This window comes from Dunckerocampus dactyliophorus, chromosome 5, assembly GCF_027744805.1.
Source record: "Dunckerocampus dactyliophorus isolate RoL2022-P2 chromosome 5, RoL_Ddac_1.1, whole genome shotgun sequence".
NCBI lineage: Eukaryota > Metazoa > Chordata > Actinopteri > Syngnathiformes > Syngnathidae > Dunckerocampus > Dunckerocampus dactyliophorus.
The window spans coordinates 4,557,415-4,580,729 of record NC_072823.1 but is presented as its reverse complement, the minus strand read 5'-3'; the positions used below and the strand labels follow the sequence as shown (position 1 = coordinate 4,580,729).

At 41.4% G+C, this 23,315-nt stretch overlaps 1 protein-coding gene across 2 annotated transcripts in view; it reads right to left on the bottom strand.

Annotated features, from left to right (window-relative positions):
- Positions 1-928: 928 nt before the first annotated feature.
- The window catches only part of kcng4a (potassium voltage-gated channel, subfamily G, member 4a), a 39,752-nt gene continuing 17,365 nt past the window's right edge, over positions 929-23,315 (bottom strand). For both annotated transcript variants that reach the window (XM_054777287.1, XM_054777286.1), the window contains one exon: positions 929-10,695. In XM_054777287.1, the coding sequence (XP_054633262.1) occupies positions 9,790-10,695 (906 nt within the window). In that variant the 3' untranslated portion in view covers positions 929-9,789. The remainder of the gene's footprint in view (positions 10,696-23,315) is intronic.

Below are 23,315 nucleotides of genomic sequence, written 5' to 3'. Positions count from 1 at the left end.
AAATATTCATTCATAAATAAGGAATCCTACTTTGCAAAAATGAACTTACTGTATGAAAGTCGGGTCTGGAACTAATTAACCGCGATGAATTCCGATTACTGAAATCGAAATTTACGTGTTTACATGCATTTTCACCGAACTATGGACATCCTACATTACGATAAACAAGGGATGACACACACACACAAACACTATTAATAATTTGCATTTAAGAAAGGAATGTATTTACAATGTAAGTTTTCCTGTTACCTATGGCAACCAGTCCAGGGTCTACCCCGCCTCTTGTCCAAAGTCGTCTGGGACAAGCTGCATCTCACCCGTGACTCTGGACAGGATCAGCGGTAGAAAATAAATGAAAGGTTCCACTGAATAGGGCCGCAGTTAGCCCAATTGCAGCACAGGTTGTCTTTACTTTTCCATGTGTATTAAATTAGGAACAGAAGAGCCTTGAGGAGTTACTGAAGACCAGTTGAGCTGATTACAATTTAAACTTGTGGCCGTGTTCTTTTGATCTACTAGATGGCAGGATTTGGCCCCTGTGTGTGAGGGATTTCCTGCTGATAGGCTGCTTGCTTTAATTGGATCTTACTTCTTATCAAAAGTCTTGCAGTGTGCGACACAATCTGCAGAGAGCGAGCACTGGATGATGTTATCGTATTACAAAGAAGCCTTTCAAGAAAGGATTTTGCTGGCATAAATTCAATGTAGGTGTTTCCCAGTATGAACTTTTACAAAAGACACGATGAAAGGTAACACTAGCTTATTATGCTGGTGGCAGAGTGATTGGCTGGCAATGATGGCTTCACACTGAAATTTAAGCAAAACCAAATTCCCTACAGATCAGTATAGTAAAAGTAAAAAGGGTGAGGAGTTGTACTCTTCATTAAACATGATCTGTGATGCATCCAGTCTAATAGTCAAGTGCAAAGTGAGCTTTTGACCCTGGAGCTACTTAGCAGTCTTGTTTGTATATGAATACGTGTAAGTGGTAATGAATTTTAAATAGACCTAATCCCTTTATGACTCATTTAGCCCCTGGGTCAAAAAAAGGTTCTCCGTCATTTACTGTATGGTCAAAAATGCGATCAGAAAAACTGCAAGGGGAGGTGGAAATCATGGAATACGAAGTACGTAATACACTTTTGCCTTTTTTGCATCAAAGTACTGAGAAGAAAGCAGAAGATAACACTCATCTATTGTATCTGTTACATCTCAATCAACATCTTCTTAAGTTATTCATTATATAAAATAAAATATACTTATAGTGGGTAGACACATTTAATTACTCAACTTGTTGGTTCGGGGTAAGGCATTTATTAGTGACGAGGCATTTATTTATACACCTCAAGTAAGGTCCAGAGGTATTTGGACTGTGATTACTCGTATGTTTCTATGATTTAGCTTTTTTATACCAATAAAAAAAACATTTGAATGAAGTGTAGCATTTCAGCTTTAATTTCAGACACAAACATGTGACATTTACACTCTGGATCAAAACTGGAAAATTTACATCAATTAACATTTTGCACTGTTGGATCATAAGGAGGTCTAAGTACAGCTCCAAAATGCAAAAAGAAGAAATGGGAGTGACACAAAAAAATCTAGAGAAGGCAGTTTATTGCAAACAACCATTAAACTGAAATAGGCTATTAAAAGTTTAAGGCCATAGCTGCCGTTTGACACCCCTGCACAACCTGAAGCTCCATTAAAGGCGCCCCCTCCACTGTCAAGGATACATTTTTTCCCATCAGAGAATAAAATCTTCTTCCACCTGTCAATGTCCCATGTTTGGTGCGCTAGCGCAAATTCCAAACTGGCCATTTTGTGGCGTTGAAGGACACAAGGACTTTGAAGACGTTTTTCGTTCTTAAAAGCCTTCTCTCGCATGCAGATGCCGTCTGATGGTTATTGGACGGCACTCAGCACCAGTAACAACCTTCATTCAGGTCTCTTGTCTTGATGGACAGCCAATGGGATCCTCCGGCTCAGGGTCGGTGACATTTTTCAGGGGTCTATCGCTTGACTTTTTTGTTCCATAACCCTCTGGATCTTTTAAGAAGTTTAAAATGTCTGTGTTACTGCGTTCAACCTCAGCAGCAATGGTGCGCCGCGAGAGGCCTTGCTTATGCAGCTCAGCAATCCGACTGCGTTCAAAGAGAAAAGGTTTTTTTGCCTTTGCCATCAAGAGTTCATGAAAGTGTGAATACCTGACAGAATCCAAATTTTTGCCAAGATTTGGGCTTCTAAAGGCTGTGGTGTTAAACGTTGGATCAGCTGATGAACAGCCTATTTCACTTTAATGCTTGTATGCAATAAATTGCTTAATCTCATTTTTTTGTCTCACTCCCATGTTTTGTTTTTGCATTTTGAAGCTCTACTTAGAACCTCCTTAAGATCCAACAGTGCAAAATGTAAATTCTTGCAATTTTTCAACTGGTCTTAAAATTTTGATCAGGAGTGTAGATAACAATATATAAAAATGTAACAACATGAACAACACACCAAAAGAAAAAACATTGAGATTTGTGAAAAGAAACAGAAGAGAACTGAAAAATATCATTCTCATCCCAGGAGGACTAATCTGATACTGACACTACTCTTGCTATCGAGATTTGGATCGATCCGCCCGCCCCTAGTGAACACCTGACCAAGCCCTATGTCACGACGTATTGGTCCATTACGGGTCTGTGATAAACAGTGTGATCCTGAACTGGTGGACCCGCTTGACAACCCGGCGAGGAGGTTCACATCTTTTTCCCTGCTTTGAATCAATACCCCAATTGTAGCCATCAAAGCAATGGTCCAGCAGTCTTACCATCTGCTCTCCCAGCAGGCCATTAAGTCCACTGGAGGAGAGACAAAGGGACTCCTGTCATTTGACACCCAGGGTCTGCCAAAGGTTTAAAGTGCCTGCTTTATGGCACCTGTGGGATCATGTGGAGTAGCAGGTTTGCAGGTACTGGACCTGCTGCCATAGAAACCTGAACCTCTCTGGTATGTTCATTAGAAAAAGTGCCAGCTGCGACAAAAAAAGGAAACATATAATATATATGAATGATATAATATTGTATCATAACTCCTCCTCTGTTGTTAGCTAACTTGCTCAACCTTTGAGACACCTTTTTTTTCCAGCTTGTCTCTGAGTCGCAGCTGCATCTCTCCAGGTTACTGATGTGTGTGAGTGACAGGAAAAAAAGCTCCGACTCGTCACCTGCTGGTTTGCATCTATAAATGTCTAGAACCCAAATGCAGGAGGTCCTCGGTTTACGAACGAGTTCTGGTCCTACGACACGTAAGTTGATTTTTAGCGTAAGTCGGAACTTATACCTAAACTAAATAACCGTAATTTTGGACATGACATGCACCCACTAAATTTAAATGGAAAAAAAGATTTGTACATATATGAGACGCACTGTTCTATAAGTCATAGGTGTCCATTTTGTAGCATGAGATATTTAGTACACAGAAAGATTTTTTAAACTTTTAATAAAATTTTCCATTGAGTGCTGAACATTGCGTGTAATACGGCTAGTTAAACAGTAGCCTACCAGAAAAGTCATTCATCGCTGTCTTCATCTTTCTCGTGCATCTTCTTCAGTGTCGGAATCAAACAGCCTCATAATTCCTTCGTCACACACTTTGTCAGTCTCTCTCTTTCCTTTCCGCTCTCAGTGTCATGTGCATGAAGCGCAAAATAACTGTTCTGAAGCAAAAGATTTATACACGTATAGGCCGCACCTGTCTATAAGCCTCAGGTGTCCATGCCGTAACATGGGATATTTAGAACACAGAAATATGTCACACAGAAAGATTTCAAACTTTTGATTAAATAAACAGAACAGTGCTTGGGATGGCTGGTTAAATAGTATCCAACCAGGAAAGTCATTCATCGCCGTCCTCCTCCTCCTCCTCGGAACTAAAACCACTAAAATCATCTTCTTCAGCATCACAATTGAACAGCCTCAAAATTAATTCATCACACACGTGGTCAGTGTCTGTCTCTCTCTTTTGTTGTCGCTCTCTGTGTCACTTTTGTCTCGAGCCATTAGCCATTTCTCTAGAAGGTTAATAAAGTATCTATCTGTCTATCTATCTGTCTATCTATCTGTCTATCTAGCTGACGGTCGGCGGTCTGAGGAGTCCAAACAGAAACTGTGGTAATTTTAGACTTGATCAAACTTACTTAAGATGTGTCAGAGATCTCTGCATAAGACTTCAAAACATGATATTAGCTTCCATTTCTCTCGTCCACGTCACTATTTCCTGAAGCTGCACTCTAAGCATAACGGGAAATGCAGTGTTTAGCCATAAATTAGCCGCATCGCTGTACAAGCTGCAGGGTTCAAAGCATGAGAAACATGTCTCGTTTTATACACCGCCAATTACATGTGACATCATGGCATATAATGAAAGTGTGTAATATCTCATAATATATCTCATTAAAAATAAATCATTTTATTTTTAAAATATGCAGAGTGCCAGTACAAAACAAGCTAAGGGCTGAAAATGGTCTCTGAGCTGTACTTTGGACACCACTGCTTTAGATGTCGCACTAACTAACACTAGTGGCTGTAGCTCCACACTAGAAACACATTTCATCCATAATTATGATCATAATTCATATTACTTATATACCTGCGTCTCTTCAGATTTAGATTATCCAGATGGATAATGGCTTTCGTCTGTGTAATCCATCACGCCTTCTCATGCAAAATAGGACTGCTTAATTCAAATTGATACATTCCCAGCCATATGTTGCTCCAGAGAATAAACTCAACTGTACCATAAATCCCACTGCTGCGAAATGGGATGCCAAATGGTCAAAAGACACCAGTCGCTGAGATTCTATAGCGAGAAAAAGATATGCAGGTATCACTTTTAAAACTACGAGAAGGAGTTAAATTTCGGGTAGTCGCATGCTAGCTATGGGCCATATAATCCCAGTTTTAATCTGGTTTACATCTGGTGTGTCCCTGTGTGCACCCTCAGCGGGCCTGACTCTTCTCAGAGTAATGTTGATGGGTTTATGCCAAACTTGGATATGAAATGTTAAGGATCGTTTCTTAGATGAGTCACATAATATTACATAATACTATTTTACAGTATCTCGGGTGTAATAGTACATGTGACTGGAAGGGTTTTTGTGTGCTGAGTACTGGCTGGAGCAGTTGTGTCCTACTTTTTCAGTCAGAAATGTTCATCAGCATGACTTTGCCAATTACACTGTTCCACTTGAAACGCAACAAAAAAAGAGGGTATTTTCCTGTGATTATTGCGAGAGCTTTTATTTGGAGCATTGCAAAGTACATTTCATGGTTGTTAGCGCTCATTCTCTCCCAGGCACTCGCAAACAAGCATGCCTTTATTTGCAACCTTTCATGAGCTGCTTTTAAGAAAACAGCATCTTGATGTGCATTATTTTGTATTCATGGCTCAACTCTCATACTGTACATGCTCACACACCTTTCAGTCCGTAATCAAGAACCTATTTTGTCAAACATACAAGAAAGAATGTGGATATTCAAACAGTATTTTGGAGGACAAAATATCACATGGCATCAGGCATCTCAGAAATGAACCAAGAGGAGCACTTATTTGAATTCAAACGACAGTGGAACCTTCAAAATTGAACACAGTTCATTCCATTTCAGAGACGTTTTTTCATGTTTCATGTTATGTGAATCCATTTGTTTTCGCCATTAAACTGTACAGACATTTTTTTATAAACTTTTAATTTAGCATTCCTAACTGCCATAAGCAATTTAAAAACTATTGTATGACTAGAAAAACACACTATTAGTCGTAGATTTATTTTAATCTACATATTTGGATTGCTAATGGTAGCATGCTAGCAGTGCTAACATGCTAACATTAGTATGCTAATATAGTGGCAAGTGTTTATATAATCGTCTGAATCTGTTGAGAAATGTGGAAGTAGTTAGAACTCTTTAGAGCCAAGGCATTTTGCATTCCGAAAAATGGGAATGTCAAGAAAAGTGGGAATTCTTGGTATGTGGAAAATGGCATGAATGTCCTTAATTAGTTGAATGCTTTGATGTTGACATCGGTTGAGAAATGTGGAAGTAGCGTCAGCTCTTTAGATCAAAGGCATTTTGCATTCCGGAAGAAAAAATGTGGGATTTTTTTGTGCTGTGGCTAAATAGCATGAAAGTCCTGACTTTGTTGAATGAATTGATGTTGGAATGAGGTGAATCGGTTGAGAATGTGAAAGTAGTTGGAGGTAATAGCTGTTTTGCGGAAAAGTGTCAATTTTTGGAAAATTTGGATTTTTTTTCCGGCGTAAATATAAGTAGCCTGAATGTCCTTGAACGTGTTGAACAGTTTGATGTTGGAATTGCTTGAATCGGTTGAGAAATGTGGCAGGAGTAGCAGGTAATAATTATTTAATAATTAATAATTTTGGATCACCACCAAAATTTGATCAAAATTTCATCCAAATCCATTCAGAATGTTCAAGTTATTTTGAACACCAACAGACAAACAACGCTGGAAAAACATGACCTCCGCACTGTGCTTTGCACTGCGCTTGGCGGAGCTAGTAAAACAAAAATAAAACTTAAAAGTAAAAATACTTAACCTTCGATTACAATTGACAGAATTCTCATGGAGAAAGAACAGGAAGGCGTTTGCAAAGCAATACTGTCACCTAGTGGTGTTTTATAAATATTGCCTGGAGTGACTGGATTGGTGGATTGGTACGTACAGTCGTTCCTCTCTACATTGCAGCGCCAACAACGCGCCCTCACTCTATCGCAGTGTTTCAAAAATATATTAATTAATAAATGATCGCTGTTTCGTGGTGGAATACGGCCGATTATCGGTTAGAAAAATATGCATATTTAAGCGAATTGTACTTATTCTTGGCCTAAATTAAAAATTTTCAAGCATAAAAATGGTTAAATTAGCGAACTAAATGAACTCAAATACAAATACAGAAGCATCTCATTGTGACTGTAGTATTCTACATTGGCCACTAGGTGTCAGTAATTGCTCGGTGAGAGCACCAGACGTGATCGCCAGAACAGGTATTTATTGCAGGTTTAAATGCTCTCACAACAGGCACAATAATAATAACATAATGATCATAATAATAACACAGGCTGCTGATGCGGACATAACCCACAACATGCCAAAACACAACTCTCAACCTCCGACCTTATTTTCTTGTCCTCCACACATCTGTCCGCCTGCCACTAAGGTCCCCTGGGGAACACATTTACTTGACACACAAGCAGGAGTTTCATTTACTTCTTAAATGGCTTATTGACTCTTATTATGTCTACTACATTGGGTAATACGAGTTAAAGCCATTTAAAGCGGCTATTACAATACATTGATGAGACAACATCCACTGCAGGAAGTATGCTGTCCAGAAAAAAACAAGAAACTGCTAACGTGTGAGTCTATGTCTTATTTTCTCCGATTATATCTACTATCTTGGGTAATACAAATGTAAAGGTGACTATATGGGTGTTTCTTCATGTCTCCAGGGCTCTAATAAAGTTCAAAACTGTGTTCAGAAGGTCGCAAACAGGTTGTCTATGCCATAATTAGATACAACATATCACCCTTGGTCATTTTTGGGTTGCTGAACAAGAAAATGACCATTAAAAAATCTTAGTAGCTAAAATGTTAAAGATCTGCGAGGTTCTTTATTACATAGTAACGTATAGGGAGTAATACGCAATGTGATACAGTATGTCTTTATACACGTTATGTGCATAGAGTCACAATATTATGAATATTCAACTAGGCACTTCTGTGAAGTGAATATAGGTTCTGTATTCAAAATTATGTGGCCTTCCTCCATTGCCAATTGTGAGCATATGGTATGGTATGGTATGGTATGGTATGGTATGGTATGGTATGGTATGGTAACCCCTAACAAGTGCTAGTGAGCATTTTTGTATTCAGTGACCTAAAATTAGCCAAGAATGACTACTTTCATTTCAGTAGCATTTTGGGTGTAAGTGTAAATACTAGGGATGGGGTCTGCCAATATCCAATATGCCGACATTGTCCAACACTCAATTTCCAATTCCGATATCAACAGATACTAATACTGATATGTGTAACATAGATACATGGCTGCCTTTCAAGCAGCTCTGTTTGTTCTCCTACTAATATCATCTTTTATGTAAGTAATATACAGTATACGTCGATATTTGTTTATTCAAGCACATTTTTACGTGGCATGAGAGCGGGTCCGCATCAGTGTGATTCCCTGTTTATCCATTGAGGAAAGAAGCCGTATCGAGGCAGCAGGGCCAGTGCTAAGATGAAAGCTAAGCGGCTAGCAAGGAAGTGGAGATTAATGCCTTCGGTACCTTCTATTATCATGGGAAATGTGAATTGACTATCAAACAAGATCCACAAGCTGACAAAGAACGTCAAAACCTTCAGAGAGTGCAGCTTATTGTGCTGCACTGAAAAATGGCAAACAGCTAGCGTCCCAGATGCTAACGTGGAGCGAGCAGGACTTTAGCACAGTCAGAGCAGAGAGGTGCATGAGAGCCCGTGGAAAGCGCAAAGCTGGTGTGCTTGCACTGTATGTAAACATACAGTGGTGTCATCCCCGGCATGCGAACATTAAAATGTCCATCGATGCAGCATTTTTTTACATCGGTTTTGTTTTTAGGGAAAAAACCCGATACTGCTGTCTGTATCACATTTTTATGGCAATATCGGGCCATAAATAGTAATTATTAGGGATGTCCAATAATATCAGCCCACTGGCATAACCGGACATCCCTAATAATTAAGAAAATATTCAATTCATTGATATTAAATCCTAATTTGCGGAAATTCACTTATGACGGTAGCATCTGGAACAAATTAACCGCGATGAAAGAGGGATTACTGTAACTCTAATCTAATGAATCATTTCATTTTCATTTTGATTAATTACATTTATGAAGGAGTAATTCCATTACTTTTTACAACTAGTAACTATAGGTAATTACTGCTAAGAAAAAAACAAAACACACCTGTGGAATTGATCCTGTGATGCTTATAAAGTTGAACACAATTTGCTGTGCCTCTAAACCACCGCCCCAGAAAATTCTGGTTTAATGCCAAGATTGTACCACGTTTGGGATGTTCGAATTTGGAGGTTCCACCATGTGACCTACACTCTTTGGCTACAACATTAGGTTAGTTCTAGACAGTTTAATGATATATAACAAATCTGCATTGACAAAGATAATGAATTAATAATACTACATTAGAATTCACTATTTGAGTTCACAAGAGTGTGGAATCGCTTATTCCTACCGACAGGTGTTCTTATGATGGAGCTCATTAGATTATTCAGGTATGCCTATTGAAGTCCCCCATGGACGTATGCGTCTTTTACAGTTCATACTGTAGGCAACATATCAATAAGTAGTAGTAATAAGTAGTACACTGAAAGTTGCAAAGTATTTTTTTCACAGTGGAAGAAAAAAGCAACTTCAGATATTGCATGTTTATGGAAGCAGTTACTAATATTGCTGCACAGGCTTTCGATAAGACGACCTGCACCATTGGGATTAAAGGGTTTAAAATGGTCTTTCAGTCAGTGTCTACGCAGTGTGCTCTTCACTCACATGCACTCTCGGGCCCCACATCAGCACCCCGAAGAGTAAGATAAATGCAGCAGATGTAATCTCCTTATTTTCGATGCATTTAGGATACAAATGGAAAGGGAGACCTTTGCGGGAAATGGAGACTGTAACATGGAGACTGGAAGGTTGAGATGGATAGCCAGAAATGTACTGTAGAAGTCATTCAGAAAGCGGCTGCTGGCATACTGTGATGATTTGCTGCAGGATCATCTCCTTTCCCTAAGAGAGCCAGAGACTCTAGTGAGTGCACACTATTCTTATCCAGATGGAATCCTAGTCCAAGAGCAGCAGAGTCCTCCAGTTTTTCATCTACACCCTCTCCTCCATCCCTTCCTGCCTCCTGCAGCTCCCCAGTGGTGCCGGCTGTGGCGGCAGCAGCCGCAGCTGCGGCGCACTCCTCTTTGAACAAGCGATCGTGCTCCATCTTTAGCTCTTGGTAGGAGCGGGAGAACATGTGGAAGATGGAGGTAGCAGGGAAGGCCATGATGAGGATCCCACTAAGGATGCTGCTTAGTGCTACAACCTGTCCTGGGATGGATCTAGGCACCATATCGCCGTAGCCCACGGTTGTCATGGAGATAATGGCCCACCAGTAAGAGGCGGGGATGCTGCTGAAGTCGTGGGTGCCGGTGAGCTCACTTTCAGCCAGGTGGACCAGCGGGGAGAACAGGGTGACGGCTACGCAGAGAAACAGCAAGAGCAGGCCAAACTCACGTGTGCTGCGCCTGACAGTCAGTCCGAGCGTCTGCAGGCCGAGAGAGTGTCGAGCCAGCCGCATCACATACAGAATCCTCAACGCCCGTAGGATCCTCAACACCAGGCCCAGCTTGTCCAAGTAGACTTTACTTCCTCCTGGACGATCGCTTTCCACGGATGGGTCCTCCTCTTTCACCACCAAGGACACGTAGTAAGGCAGGATGGCCATGGCGTCGATGATGTTGAGCGGTCCGCGGAGGAAGTCCAACTTGCTGCGTGCCTGAATGAAGCGCAGGACGAACTCCAGGGAGAACCAGGCCACACACACCGTCTCTATGATGAACATGTTGTAGCATTTGGACGAGCACTCACCCTGAGGAGAACAGAGGGTTTGACAGAGAGTGAGAAAGATGAGCAGGAAAAAAATGAGATGAAGAAGAGAAGACATCAACCCTTAGGTCAGACCATGGGTCTTTGTTATTTTTAATACTTCAAACGGTACAAACACAAGCTACTGTAGTTGCACACAATCAACACCTAGAAATACAACACATGATCAGTCAAATACATGGGAACCTGTTTGAGTCTACGTCGACCAACTCATCACGTCTCGGTCCGTGGTCTTCTTCTTGTGACTACAAAGTGTGACTACTGCTTAAGTCAACGTCGACATACAGTCATGGTTGACCGCTTTTGTCGACACCCAAAGGCGGCCTTTCTATGGAAAATGGGTCAGTTTATGTTGCCATGTCCTATGATTGACTAGTGACCCGACCAGAGTGTACCCCGCCTCTTGTCCAAAGTCAGCTGGGATAGGCTCCAGCTCCCCGCGACCCTTACAGATACACCCTCATACTGTGGATGCATACATTGACTCGGAATCTTGAAATGGTGCCTGTGAAAAGCTGTGCAGTCTAGATACACTGTGAAATACTACGGGACGATACTGGGATACTAGGAAACATTTCTTCTCCGTTAACAACGACCCCCCACAACCTCCCCTCAGAGAGGAACTGACTCATCAACTCAATCCTGCAGCAGCAATCGATTGGGATGAAACAGATACTTCATCTCTGTTTTTCACAGTGTTTGTATTGTTCCAGATCGTTGCACTCAAAACAGAATTTCTGGCTGAAAAAGTGATGAAAAGGAAAAGCTTCATCAGCCTCTCCCAGCAGCTTCTCCTCTCTGTTCCATTTCTGCTTTGTTCTCTCCGCTCACACTGTGTGACTCATGTACTTCCCTTTCCTTCTATTGCTCGTTCCTCACCCTGCAACCCTCTTCCTCTCATTTTGTCTCTGTCTCCTCCTCCTCATTAGTCATTCCGGTTCCCCCTTCATCAACCTCTCCGGACGCCCTCCCTCTCATCCTTTATTTTTGCCACTCGCCGCGCCCTACACGATTCACCCTTTCTCCTTTAAAACCTTCATTCGTTTCAGTGTTCCCCAAGTGAAACACAACTCCCTCCATTGTTTCTCTACGACACACGTGTCCCACTGCGCTCACTCTCATTTATCACTCCTTTCCTCGCTCCCTTCTTTATCTCAATGTGACTTTAAGCCTTTTGCATCCACCGTGTGAGGTGCACCTGCTTCCCTTTGTGCACAGGGTTATTATTGCAAGTTGCAAATGAGCATTTGCTGCAGTAAACAAACTATTTCTATTAGCTGCCCAGGCATGGTCATCCTTCCATTTGGTTCTTGGGCTTAATGGGGATGTTTTGCTACAGCTGGAAACAGCATTATCAGCATCCTGCGTGGTTGGAACATGTCCTCATAGTCACTTTAATGAAGATGCTCCACACTGATGTAGGAACGAGAAAGAAAATCCCGTAGCTGCCAAAGGGCATGGAAGATTAGTTAAGGTTTTGTTGTTAATGTGAGACATTGTGTACTGCAGAGATTTAGCAACTTTTCAAACATGGCCAGGTAGATTGACGATCACCTCGTATCCAAAATTGACATTGTAATTATGTTAAAACAGTAATAAGTGTCCCTATAGCCCTCATCACGTTTGCTTTATATTTGAGAGAAGAGTTCCAGTTGTTATCAATGAACGAGTCCTTCCTCATGGACATAATACGGCTTTTAGCTCAACGGCTAGCGGGCTCTCGACTCCCATTCTGCGGACCTTGGATCTAGCCCGGGGGGGGGGATCAGGTTACACTAGAACAGCAATTATAAGCTAATATTGGTTGCAATATTCAGCCAATGTTTTATGAAACAGTTCTACCCTGAAACTGTTGGATCTCTCATTCGTCACTCTCGTTAACGTCCACATACTTCCACATACAAAGACAAATATGGATACAGTTACTCATCCAGAATTAAGCCAATGTCACTGTTATGAAAATGAGAAGTGTATTCTAAAGTCACCGTCAAAGAACATCGTGGTTCCTTGACTGAAGTGATATTTATTCCTCGTGCAGACATTTACTGACGGGAAAGACAAATATAATTACAAGAAGTGTCTCTCTCTCTCCGAGAATAGCATGCGGTAAATCTAACTAAATATCAGCCTCTACAGCTGCCCTCTTCCTTAATCAAAATGCATTCCTCACACTTGCGCCATGTGACATCCAGCCCGAAAGCACTGTGGGAATTCAGGACTGCCATTCCAGCATCAATCTTTCAGACACTTTCTGCCCTCAGCTTTCATGTTTTGTCTCTCATGTGCACTTTCTACCTCTCATTTACCTCCCCTCCTCTGTGCATTTGTCCCATTAGGGCTTTGCAATGCTGTTCTCACCCTTTGTACGAAAGGCCATTTGTTACAGCTACAAGCTTTCTTCTTCTGTCTCTTCAAACAGCCACACTGTCACAACATCTTTCCGACCTTTGCTTCTCTGTGTGACTCTTTCCGGGACTCTGTGGCAGCTCATTTCAGCACAAGCCCACATTTTTCACTTTCATTCACATTTCTATGAAAATATCATTTTAAAATGAAAAAAAAACACTGTCGGGCAAATTTTCTGGAAGGGACATTTTGCAGCCATAATCAATAAAAAAAGTGGTCTAACTGTGTTAGTTAGCAAATAATTGAAAAGTCAACCAGTGATGTCGCAGAGGGGAACTGGGGTACAATGACTTCCGGGTGGCAGTTGAGAGCAGGCGAACAGGACCTTTTGTAATAGACACATTCCCAACATAGTTGGACTCACGCAGTGTTTTAATAACACAAGACTAGTCGCCAAGGCGAGTCCACGGAATGATACGGTACAGGGCAAACGGAGTACCGTATTTTCACGACCATAAGGCGCACTTAAAAGTCTTAAATTTTGTCCAAAATGGCCAAGGCGCCTTATAATGCGGAGCGCCGTATGTGTGTACCGAGTTCCAAAATCTGTAAATGTTGCTGTGTGACTTTTATGAGCGCTCCGCTCGACTGACGAGGCTGGAAGGACGATGAGAAAATGGCTGAGTGACGTGTACGGAAAGAGACCGGATGTTTTTTTCACACGCGTCACCACAAATGAAGCAAATGAACTTGGAGCTTCACATCATTCCGGGAGGCTTGACGAATGAACTGCTGGACTGCTGAACCGCTGGACATCGGTGTAAACATGGCGTTTAAAGAGAAGTTGCGAGCGGCGTGGAAGCCATAGATGACAGCTAGCGAACACAGCTTCACTAACACTGGGAGGCAGTGCCGTGCAAGTTTCGCCACAATTTGTGAATGGATGTAAACACGGCGTTTAAAGTTAAGTTGTGAGCGGCGTGGGAGCGATGAATGACAGCTAGCAAACACAGCTTCACTAATGGATTGATGCACTGTTCGAGCTTTCATAAAAGCCAGCATCATTTCTGAGGCGCCGCACGGCAACGAGACTGACCGACAATGACGACAGGGAGCCTGGCGTGTTTGATGGAGAACTTGCCCCGCTGTTCAGTTGTGAAACAAAAGATGAGTACTTTGATGGATGTGTGGATGAGGATTGATCAAAAATAATGTGAGTACATTGTTAAATACGTCAATAAAGTACAACCCAACTAAGTTTTGCTCCCGCTGGCTTTTTAAAAACATACAATAGCAAGCATGCTAGCGTATTGTTGCGTCGCTGGGAGCACTTCCTGTTCCCCAGCGTGCTCTGCGGTCGTGTTTTGGTGCAAATGCTCTTAAAGTTACATGTTTGAGCTACATAGTTGTTAGTTATTGTTCTGCAAAAATAGCGCTAGTGTCTTGTCTGTTTTTGCGTTGCTGTGTGATGTTTGTAGTTGTGCACCATGACTGAGACTGTTGTGTTGAGTGATGACCATCCTGATTTCAAGTGGGTTTGATATACTTGATATACTATAACCAAGGCAAAAGTTTGGCAATTACTTTTTTCAAAAACTGAATCATACGAAAACATCCATGCATCCGTTTTCTGCTGCTTATTTGAGTCCAGGTCGTGGGGCTGCAGTCTCAGTAGGGAAGCCCAGACTTCCCGTTCTCTGGCCACCTCTTCCAGCTCCATCGTGAGGATGCAAAGGTGTTCGTAGTCCAGCTGTGAGTCATAATCTCTACTCCCATCTGGGCATGCCTGGAACACCTCACCAGGGAGGTGAGGCATCTGTACTAGATGCCCGAGACACCTCAACTGGCTACTCTGAGCCGCTCCAGGACGATGGAGCTCCTCACCCTATCTCTTAGGGTGAGTCCAGCCACCCTACGGAGGAAAGTAATTTCAGCCACTTGTATCCGCAATCTCATTCTTTCGGTCACGACCCAAAGCTCATGACCGTAGGTGGGGGCGGGAACATAGATCGACCGGTAAATTGAGAGTTTTGCCTTCAGGTCTGGTACAGCGACCACATCACTGCAGAGGCAGAGCCGATGCACCTGTCGACCTCACTGGTGAGCAAGACCCTGAGATACTGTGCAATCCACTCTTTTCCGACTGAGAACCATGACCTCGAATTTGGAGGTGCTGAGACTCATCCCAGAAGCTTCACACTCAGCTGCAAACACTTCTAGTAAACACTGAAGGTCACGGCCTGATGAGGCTGCTATTTGGTCCACATATCAGAGACGAGATCCTCTGGCCCTGAAACTAGACCCTCTTGACACCTTGGCTGTGCCTTGAAATTCTGTCCATATAAATTATGAACAGAACTGGTGACAAAGGGAAGTCTTGGCAGAGGCCAACATTCAATCGTTTTTATACAAAAACAGGCATTGAAAAACCGAGGTTTCACTGTACTTAGATGAAAATCTTTTGTAATCAATGAGTACTTGAAGTCTAGAGCCCATGGACATCACCACATTCCAAGTGTCCTTCCTGAAAATGATGTGTTCAGCCTTAACTTGCCACTCGTTTCTGTGTCTTACTGCATTTTTCTTCAATAAGTGAAAATTATGCCCAACAAACGTCTATAAAGTCAAACCACGCTTTCGAAAAGTCTTGAGTTGCTTTCACAGTATTCATATTAGTAGTTTTGTAGCGCTGTAGCTGTATACACCTCACAACTTAACATGTTGCTTTGGTCAGTAGTCACATCATCAAGTGTTCCATTAGCAGTCTCCTTCTCCAAGCTTCTCTTCCTATCATTCCAGTCCAAGATGACCGTAGTTTCACCCTCAGTACTTACATTCATGAAGGCGTCTCTTGATTTTAACATACTGTTGTAGTGTTTTTTTTTCCACCAAGATAAGGATTCTGTAATCATCCTCTTGATGTTCTATTGCAAATTACCAATGGAATATACGTCTATAGATCGGCCTTAGGCACTCATACTAGTAGGCTAAAGATGTCAGAATCAGCATTTTTTGCCTCCGATCCTGATCCAATTTTTTTTTTCCCCTCAGATCTGATTCGATTTCGAGTCCTGATCTGATCTTTGACAATGTTATTATTCACTGGCTTGGAATCCAGCAATTACAAATAATTCACTATGTAGCAGAATAAATAAACTAAACAGAGAAGGCAAACAACCACAAGAAGCAAGGCAGATATCATTTGAACACACATTAAATCATTACAGACAGTGAAAAGACCCGGATGATTACTTGTACAATGGAAAAATCGTACAGTGGCAGATGCCTGTGCTTTATGCATGTACTGCTCATATGCTTTACTTTGATGGCAGTGGCTGTGTTAATGGTATCACAGATGGTCAGGGAACTGCAGTGATAAAATATACTATATTGCTCTGTGATAAACAGCTGTCTTTTAGTAACACTATGCTTAAACATAAATTAGTCCAGACTATGGCAAGTGAGCTAATGTGTGCTGGTTTCCACTTTGGTATTCCAACATATTGTATTCCACGCTTTTACATTCTTGTCCACGTCCATCTACCCTCGGCTTAAGAACCATACCTTCACAGTGGGGCTTCATCCGGATACCTCATCAGTGAGACCGCTGTGTGCACACAAGGTTTGAAGTGTAAATGTGTCTTTGTATTGTCAGACAAGAAGACGCCTCTATTGTTTTGAATTATTGATGTGCTTTTTAACTTGTGGAGCAGTTGAAAGTGTACAGTTTGTGCTGCCTCGAGCAACTCTCGATATATGCAAGCACCAGTTTAGTCATAAAAGATATATGTGGTAATAATAATACAAATACAAATCAGTCTCTCAGTGGTAAGCAGACTAAGCAGCATCTTAAGTGTATGGTAATTAAGATTATTGCATTCTTCACAATTTGCTGGTGCCAGGGAATGCAATTGGCATTGATCCAAAATCCAGTACCAAACCGTGATATTTGTATCCAATATTGGTCCTACAAGCTGTGGCCTCTGCCAAATCCAGGTCCATAGCCCTTAATAATGCAAACATCCATATTTGGTAACTTGAGCTTGAATCGAAATGAACGCACAACACCTGCCTGTGATTTTTCCCACCCAATCAGTGAAGAAAGATAATGGTTTTAGGTCTGTCAAAAAAGTTTCAGGACTGTTGATGTTGACCGCATTCTTCAATGTGAGGAGCATCGTCCACTGTGAGTTCTTTCCACAGGTCCAGATGAGCAACCAGCACGTTTACAGAAAGATTCTGCTGCGTTTTTCTTCTGCGAGAAGAGGCGAGAATGGTAGCAGGACAACTCACAACTGCTTCACCATGACAATGTGCCTGCTCACAATGCCCTGAGCATTCAACAGTTCCTGGCTGAGAAGAACATCGCCGTGCTGGAGCAACCTCCCTACTCTCCCGACCTGGCAATTTTTCCCATAAGAAACAACATAAATCCAATGAATCCATTCCAGAAAGGAAAACACGTGAACACAAAACATGTCTTTATAGTTTTACAATTATAGTTTTACATGTAAAAAACCTATTTGAAATCCATATATGAAGATACAAATGATGAATGAAAAGGATAAATGAACATTCAAGGTTACTTTTACCTTCATTGAAGATGTGATTGTTGACAACACGGCACAACGGCACAACACGGATGCCACCTTTGTGTTTTGCCGTGAGTTATTTCTCGAATTCAATAGTGTTCAAGTCTGTATTTTTCTTATTGATCACGGCTGCAAAATAACTGAAAATGGAGCCAAAGAAAGTTGCAAGTGCTAGCATTTTGATAAAGAAGGTGAGAAACACTACTGAATGTAAAAAAAAGAAACCACAGCAAACCACAAAGGTGGTGTGCGTGTTGCGCTCGCTGACACATTGTGTCTTTCTGTGTCAATCACATCTCCAATGAAGGTCAAATGAACCTTAAATATAGATGTATCCTTTTTGTGTTCATTTATGTGCATTTAGAATTATTTTATGCATGTAAACTAGGGGTGCTCCGAACTATCGGCCACCGATCAGTATTGGCCGATTTCTGTGAAAAAGCAGTATTATGCCGATACTTGCTTTATAATCCGCTGATCAGCTCCGCCCCCATTGCAGCATCTAGCCTACAAGCGACCGTCTCCTGCTCACTTTCCCTTCACAAAGCCAAAACAAGCATGGCTGCCGTGTGGGACTTATCTGTCGCTGTGTTTAGCACCCTGCAAAACATGCCACACGCGTTAAAAAGCTTTTGTTTGGTGCAGCATTTGGGGGGCAGGCACTTGGCAGGATGTGGTGAGTTATGGAGGCTCGTGATGTGATCATTGGTCAGGCGGCGGCTAATGTAGCGCCCGTGTGTATGTGTGGCAGTCGGAGGTCTAAGGCGAATAGCCCGAAAAGCGGTTGGATCAAGCTTATCTCGCATCCAAATTCCCCTGAAAGAAGGCGCCTCATCCTCTAAGTTTCACCAGTGATTTTGAAAAAGTAAGTCAAATTGTTTTGGTCTAAATTTTATGGTTCCCCTTTCATATCATTTAGCCCAGGGCAGGGGTCACCAACGTGCACGGTAGGGGGCCTCCCCCGACCACATGAGGCACCTGCAAGCCTGCTTTTAATTCAAGTTTTCAGTTCATAATGTGAGAACATCAGAAAGAAATGCATTCTGAAATACAAAATGGTTGTGGATGCCAGCAATTTGTTCATGTTCTGGTGAAACAAGCATATTCGCTTTGTTTGGGTTGAAATAAGCTATGGAAATAAATGTTGCAAAAATGAGTAGATCTTTGCCATTTTCATTTTGTAAATGATGTTGGTGATCCCTGAAATAGCCAATAATAAATTTCAAAATTTTCACTTAATCTATGTGAACGGTATTGATATCAGCCGATTTCACTCATGGATGATCAGTATCGGCAGCATAAAACCCTGATCAGAGCATACACAAACTATACACTATAATTGTAAAAACGTCTGGTGTTAACATTTTTGAGACTTGCGGGTTAACTGTGTTAGCAAAAAACGACAGAGTGAACTGCTGATGACATCATAGACAGGCGACAGAGCTGACTTCGGGTTCATTTTCCCATGCAGTAGCAAGCTAACAAGATTCTAACAAGCACGTTTTGTGATAAAAATACATTAGGAACACAGTTGTCTCACGCGTTTATTGTACGTTGTCATATTTTCTGCTAAATTTTCAGCATTAACTGAAAAACACACTAGCCAGGGCGTATGCTAACCAAGGTTCCACTGTACTGGAACAGTTTTGAAATTTACTCCAATCCTTTTCTGGGGTTACATTTTTTTCCAAGTGATATGAAGGCCTGATTTCCCCTGGCTCTTCCCATGAATATATAACCATGGCAAGATAACAAAATGTTTCATTTGGCATGTCCCAATTACTGCTCATCATCTACCTCAGTGCATTTTCTATGCATTAGCTCTCTCCTTATTTCTGCTGTGGTATTTCAATCCATCAAACAAAGAAGGAAAAAATCCCCAGCCATGACCTTGTAATCACAGTGTGTCCAAAGGTTGGGGCAGAAATGGGAACAAAAGATTCAGCCCATCAATCAGCTTTACCTTGAGGCGGACATTGAACATACTTCAGTGAACCTGCTGCTTTATGCTGCTATGTGGACCTTTCACATACTTTCAAAGGCAGTCAAATGGCGAGCAAGGAGGAGAAATGAAACAACACGTGATGACAAAGAGAACGAAGAAGCACTGCGTTCATGCGTCATGTGTTATTAAAGGACTTGTATTAGGTGACACCTCCATCCGTCACCAGGCTGCCCTCCTGCAACCTGATAGCAGCATGTATGCAGAACATGCAAAGTGGAAGGTGTGTGGTGTGTTACGCTATGTGTGAATACACACAATACACAGAAAGGTCCTCGGGAGGTTGCATGGACATGTGCACACTTAGAGTAGCTGCTTTTGTAATCACAATGCGTTGCAAGCAAACCCTTATCAGCGTCTCAATTTCACACTTGGGGAAATGTATTTGCTGTTTCTGTTACTGCCAGCAACTATTTTCTGTCTTGGTGCATGTATACCCATTAACTTGATTTGTTGTGCATTGTTTTGCGCATAAGTAAAAACCATAGAAAATGGAAATCATAACGTGAGGAAGGAAGGATGAAGGCCAAAACCAGGTGCAAGTGCTTGTCCTATGAAAGTCAACTATCTTTTTTATTTTCGTGGAGTAAATTAATAAAGATGTTCAACAAGATTAAGATCTGAAAATAACAAGAATGTTGGGTTAAACATCACTATGGATGTACAGGTATAGTACGTACTCCGGAAGAAATAACATAAACCTGGGTTTTTTGAATATCACATTTCTGAAATTCATGTAAACATGTCAATTCCAATTACAGTAATCCCTCGTTTATCGCGGTTAATCAGTTCAAGACCCGACCTTGAGTGAATTTTATTAAAATAATTCCTTATTTATGAATTGAATATGTTCATAGGGCATAGAAAATCTGTTTACAACCTTCAAAATACAGTTTTTAATATTAGTAGAGCCCTCTAGACATGAAATAACACCCCTATAGTCACCTTTACACTTGTATTACCCAATATAGTTGACATAATAAGAGAAAACAAGCCATTTAAGACACAAATAAGGCTCATGCTTGTGTGTATTGCTGTAAATGTGTTCCGGTGGTAGAGGAGCTGAGTGGGTGGCGGACAGGAAGCGATATTCGGGGTCCAGAGTTGAGTTTCAGTTTGGCGTGGGTTAGGGATTATGGTGCCTGTTGTGAGATAATTCAAACATGCAATAAATGCCTGTTGTTCAGGTGACCAAGTCTGGTGCTTGTGTGTCTCACCGAACATTAGAGTAACATTACTGACGCACCATTACCAGTGTAAAATACGACAATTCATCATCTCTTTAAATGCATCTTCTGGATGCCTTATATTTATATTTTTTGTTCATTTCGCCATTTTGATATATGACAATGCTTAATTTAGGTACAACATAATATAACATTTGCTTAAATATGCATCTTTTAGACTAATAATTAAAAAAAATAATAATAATAATATATAATAATAGTTTATGAAATAATAGAGGCCTTTGCAAAAGTAAGATTCTGTCTTTTATGTTGCAAAAAAAAAATTCAGGGTCATTGAAAGGTCACATTATCAAAAAAGTTAACACACTATTCACTGCCTTGTTAAGTGCCTTCGTGTATAACATTCAGTTGTAAAACTGCATTGTTGCACGTCTGTGCTGTGTTAGCTGTCCAATCGTATTTTGGCACAGACAAGATAAACACCTCATACTTTGCTGTTCTCTTCCATAAGCCTACTTGGCAGCCATGCAGTGACGGATGGAAATAATACAGCTCATAACCAGATAGACTATAATAAGGCATGAAATCTGCTGCACACTGATACTGTCAACCGAACAAACGTTATGCATGTGCTCACAAACACACTGGAAAGGCTTGCAAATTTAAAAGACAGCAGAACCTCGTTTTTTTACATGAATCCTTTCCAAAGGGACAGATGAAAACGTAACCTATGAAAAGGAATCAATTTCAGAAGAATCAAATCAAAAAGAATAAAAAAAAATGTAAATCCAATTAATCTTTTCCAGACACCCAAAAACATGAACACAAAACACATTTTACAGAGAATAATTATTATTTTACATGCAAAATAGTGATGTAAAAGTAAAAGTGATGTAAAATCACATTGACCGTTTACTCATGACTCTTGTTTGGGAACACAAAGATGAGTGGGGGGATGAGGGGAGGGGGCCGAAGAGCCACATGGAGGCTGTCTCATTCTAGTACGTTATAAACTTTTAAACGTTTAAAACGTTTTTTAAACGTTTAGAGCTGTATTGAACTTAATTGTAAACTTCCGGCTCACTTTCTGTAATATCTCTCCCTTAATATGTTCCCTCTGCAACCTGTGTAACTAGGAATCTTTACATTACAATCCTATCGTAACAGACGTTTTACTACGACCTCTTTATTGGATTCAATAGTGTATCTCACCTTCTTTATCAAAGTTCTGGCACTTGCAACTGTATTGAATTTTTTAAAAAAAGCACAGAACACTCAGAAATGCACAGTGCGCTTGAACATCTCATCAGCGCAGGGCGCACAGTGCTTTATAGAAGGAATAAAAAGTAAAAGAATAAATCTATTCTTCTCAGAAACTCAGTCACCAAAACGTCTATGCTTTGTTTTGGCACTTTAGATTCCGCGGAATGATACGTGGGTAAACTGACTAGTGTGTTAGGTGCACTGTTTGGTCGTAGGATAAGCGAGAGAGTGCACGAAAATCGATACGTATTTGTGGCAATAGTGTCCGCTGAAAACCGAATCCTACAAAAACGGGGGCGAACGAGCTACAACTGTATGTGTTTTTTGCACAGAACACGCCTCAGCACTTAATAATATACACATTTAAAATCATAACGGAGGAGGTTTTTGATTAAAATCTTTGAATGCAAAACTGCATAAAGGTGGCAGCACTCACATACAGACACAAAAGGCACAGCACTTTGTCAAAGCCCGATAATAAGACAATCTGCGGCAACAGAAAGGTCAGGTCCCTCTGACTCTGTAAATGATTGTGACTGCAAATGCTTCAGTGACAGCCAGCGGGTTTCTCATTCACCCTTATTTTCCTCGAGCCATCACAAGCAGCCTCAAGATTTTGTTTCCTTCACTTGCATTCTGCTCACATCAGTCTTGCCTGAAGAATCCAAGTCTTGTCATCAGGAAGGGAAAATAAACACGTTGCACCTGAGGTTGTCTGATAGCTTCCTAATTTTGTGCAGTCAATCTGCACAGATGACTTTGTACAGCCGAAAGACAAGATGGTGTATGCCACAGAAGCTTGAAACTTTAATGCAACATAACTGCTCATTTTAAAAAATAGATTGTAAATGGGTCAGGAGAGCCTCTCTCTGCATGTTGTGAACACCTGCTTGCTTAATGGTGTCATCCATCCATCTTCTTCTGCTTATCCAGCGTTGGGACGTGGGGGCAGCAGTCTGAGCAGCCAGCCTGAGTACCCAGGCTAGTTGAGAGACATACTGTCGTCTCACCAATGTGTCCTGGGTCTTCCCTGATGCCTCCTGCCATTTTGACGTGCCCTGAACACCTCCCTAGGGAGGCATCTGGGAGGCATCCTGATTAAAATCTACCTCAACTGGCTTCTCTCAATGTGGATGGGCAATGGCTGTACTCTGACATCCTCCTGGATGGTGGAGCTTCTCACATTATCTCTCAGGATGAGCGCAGCCATCCT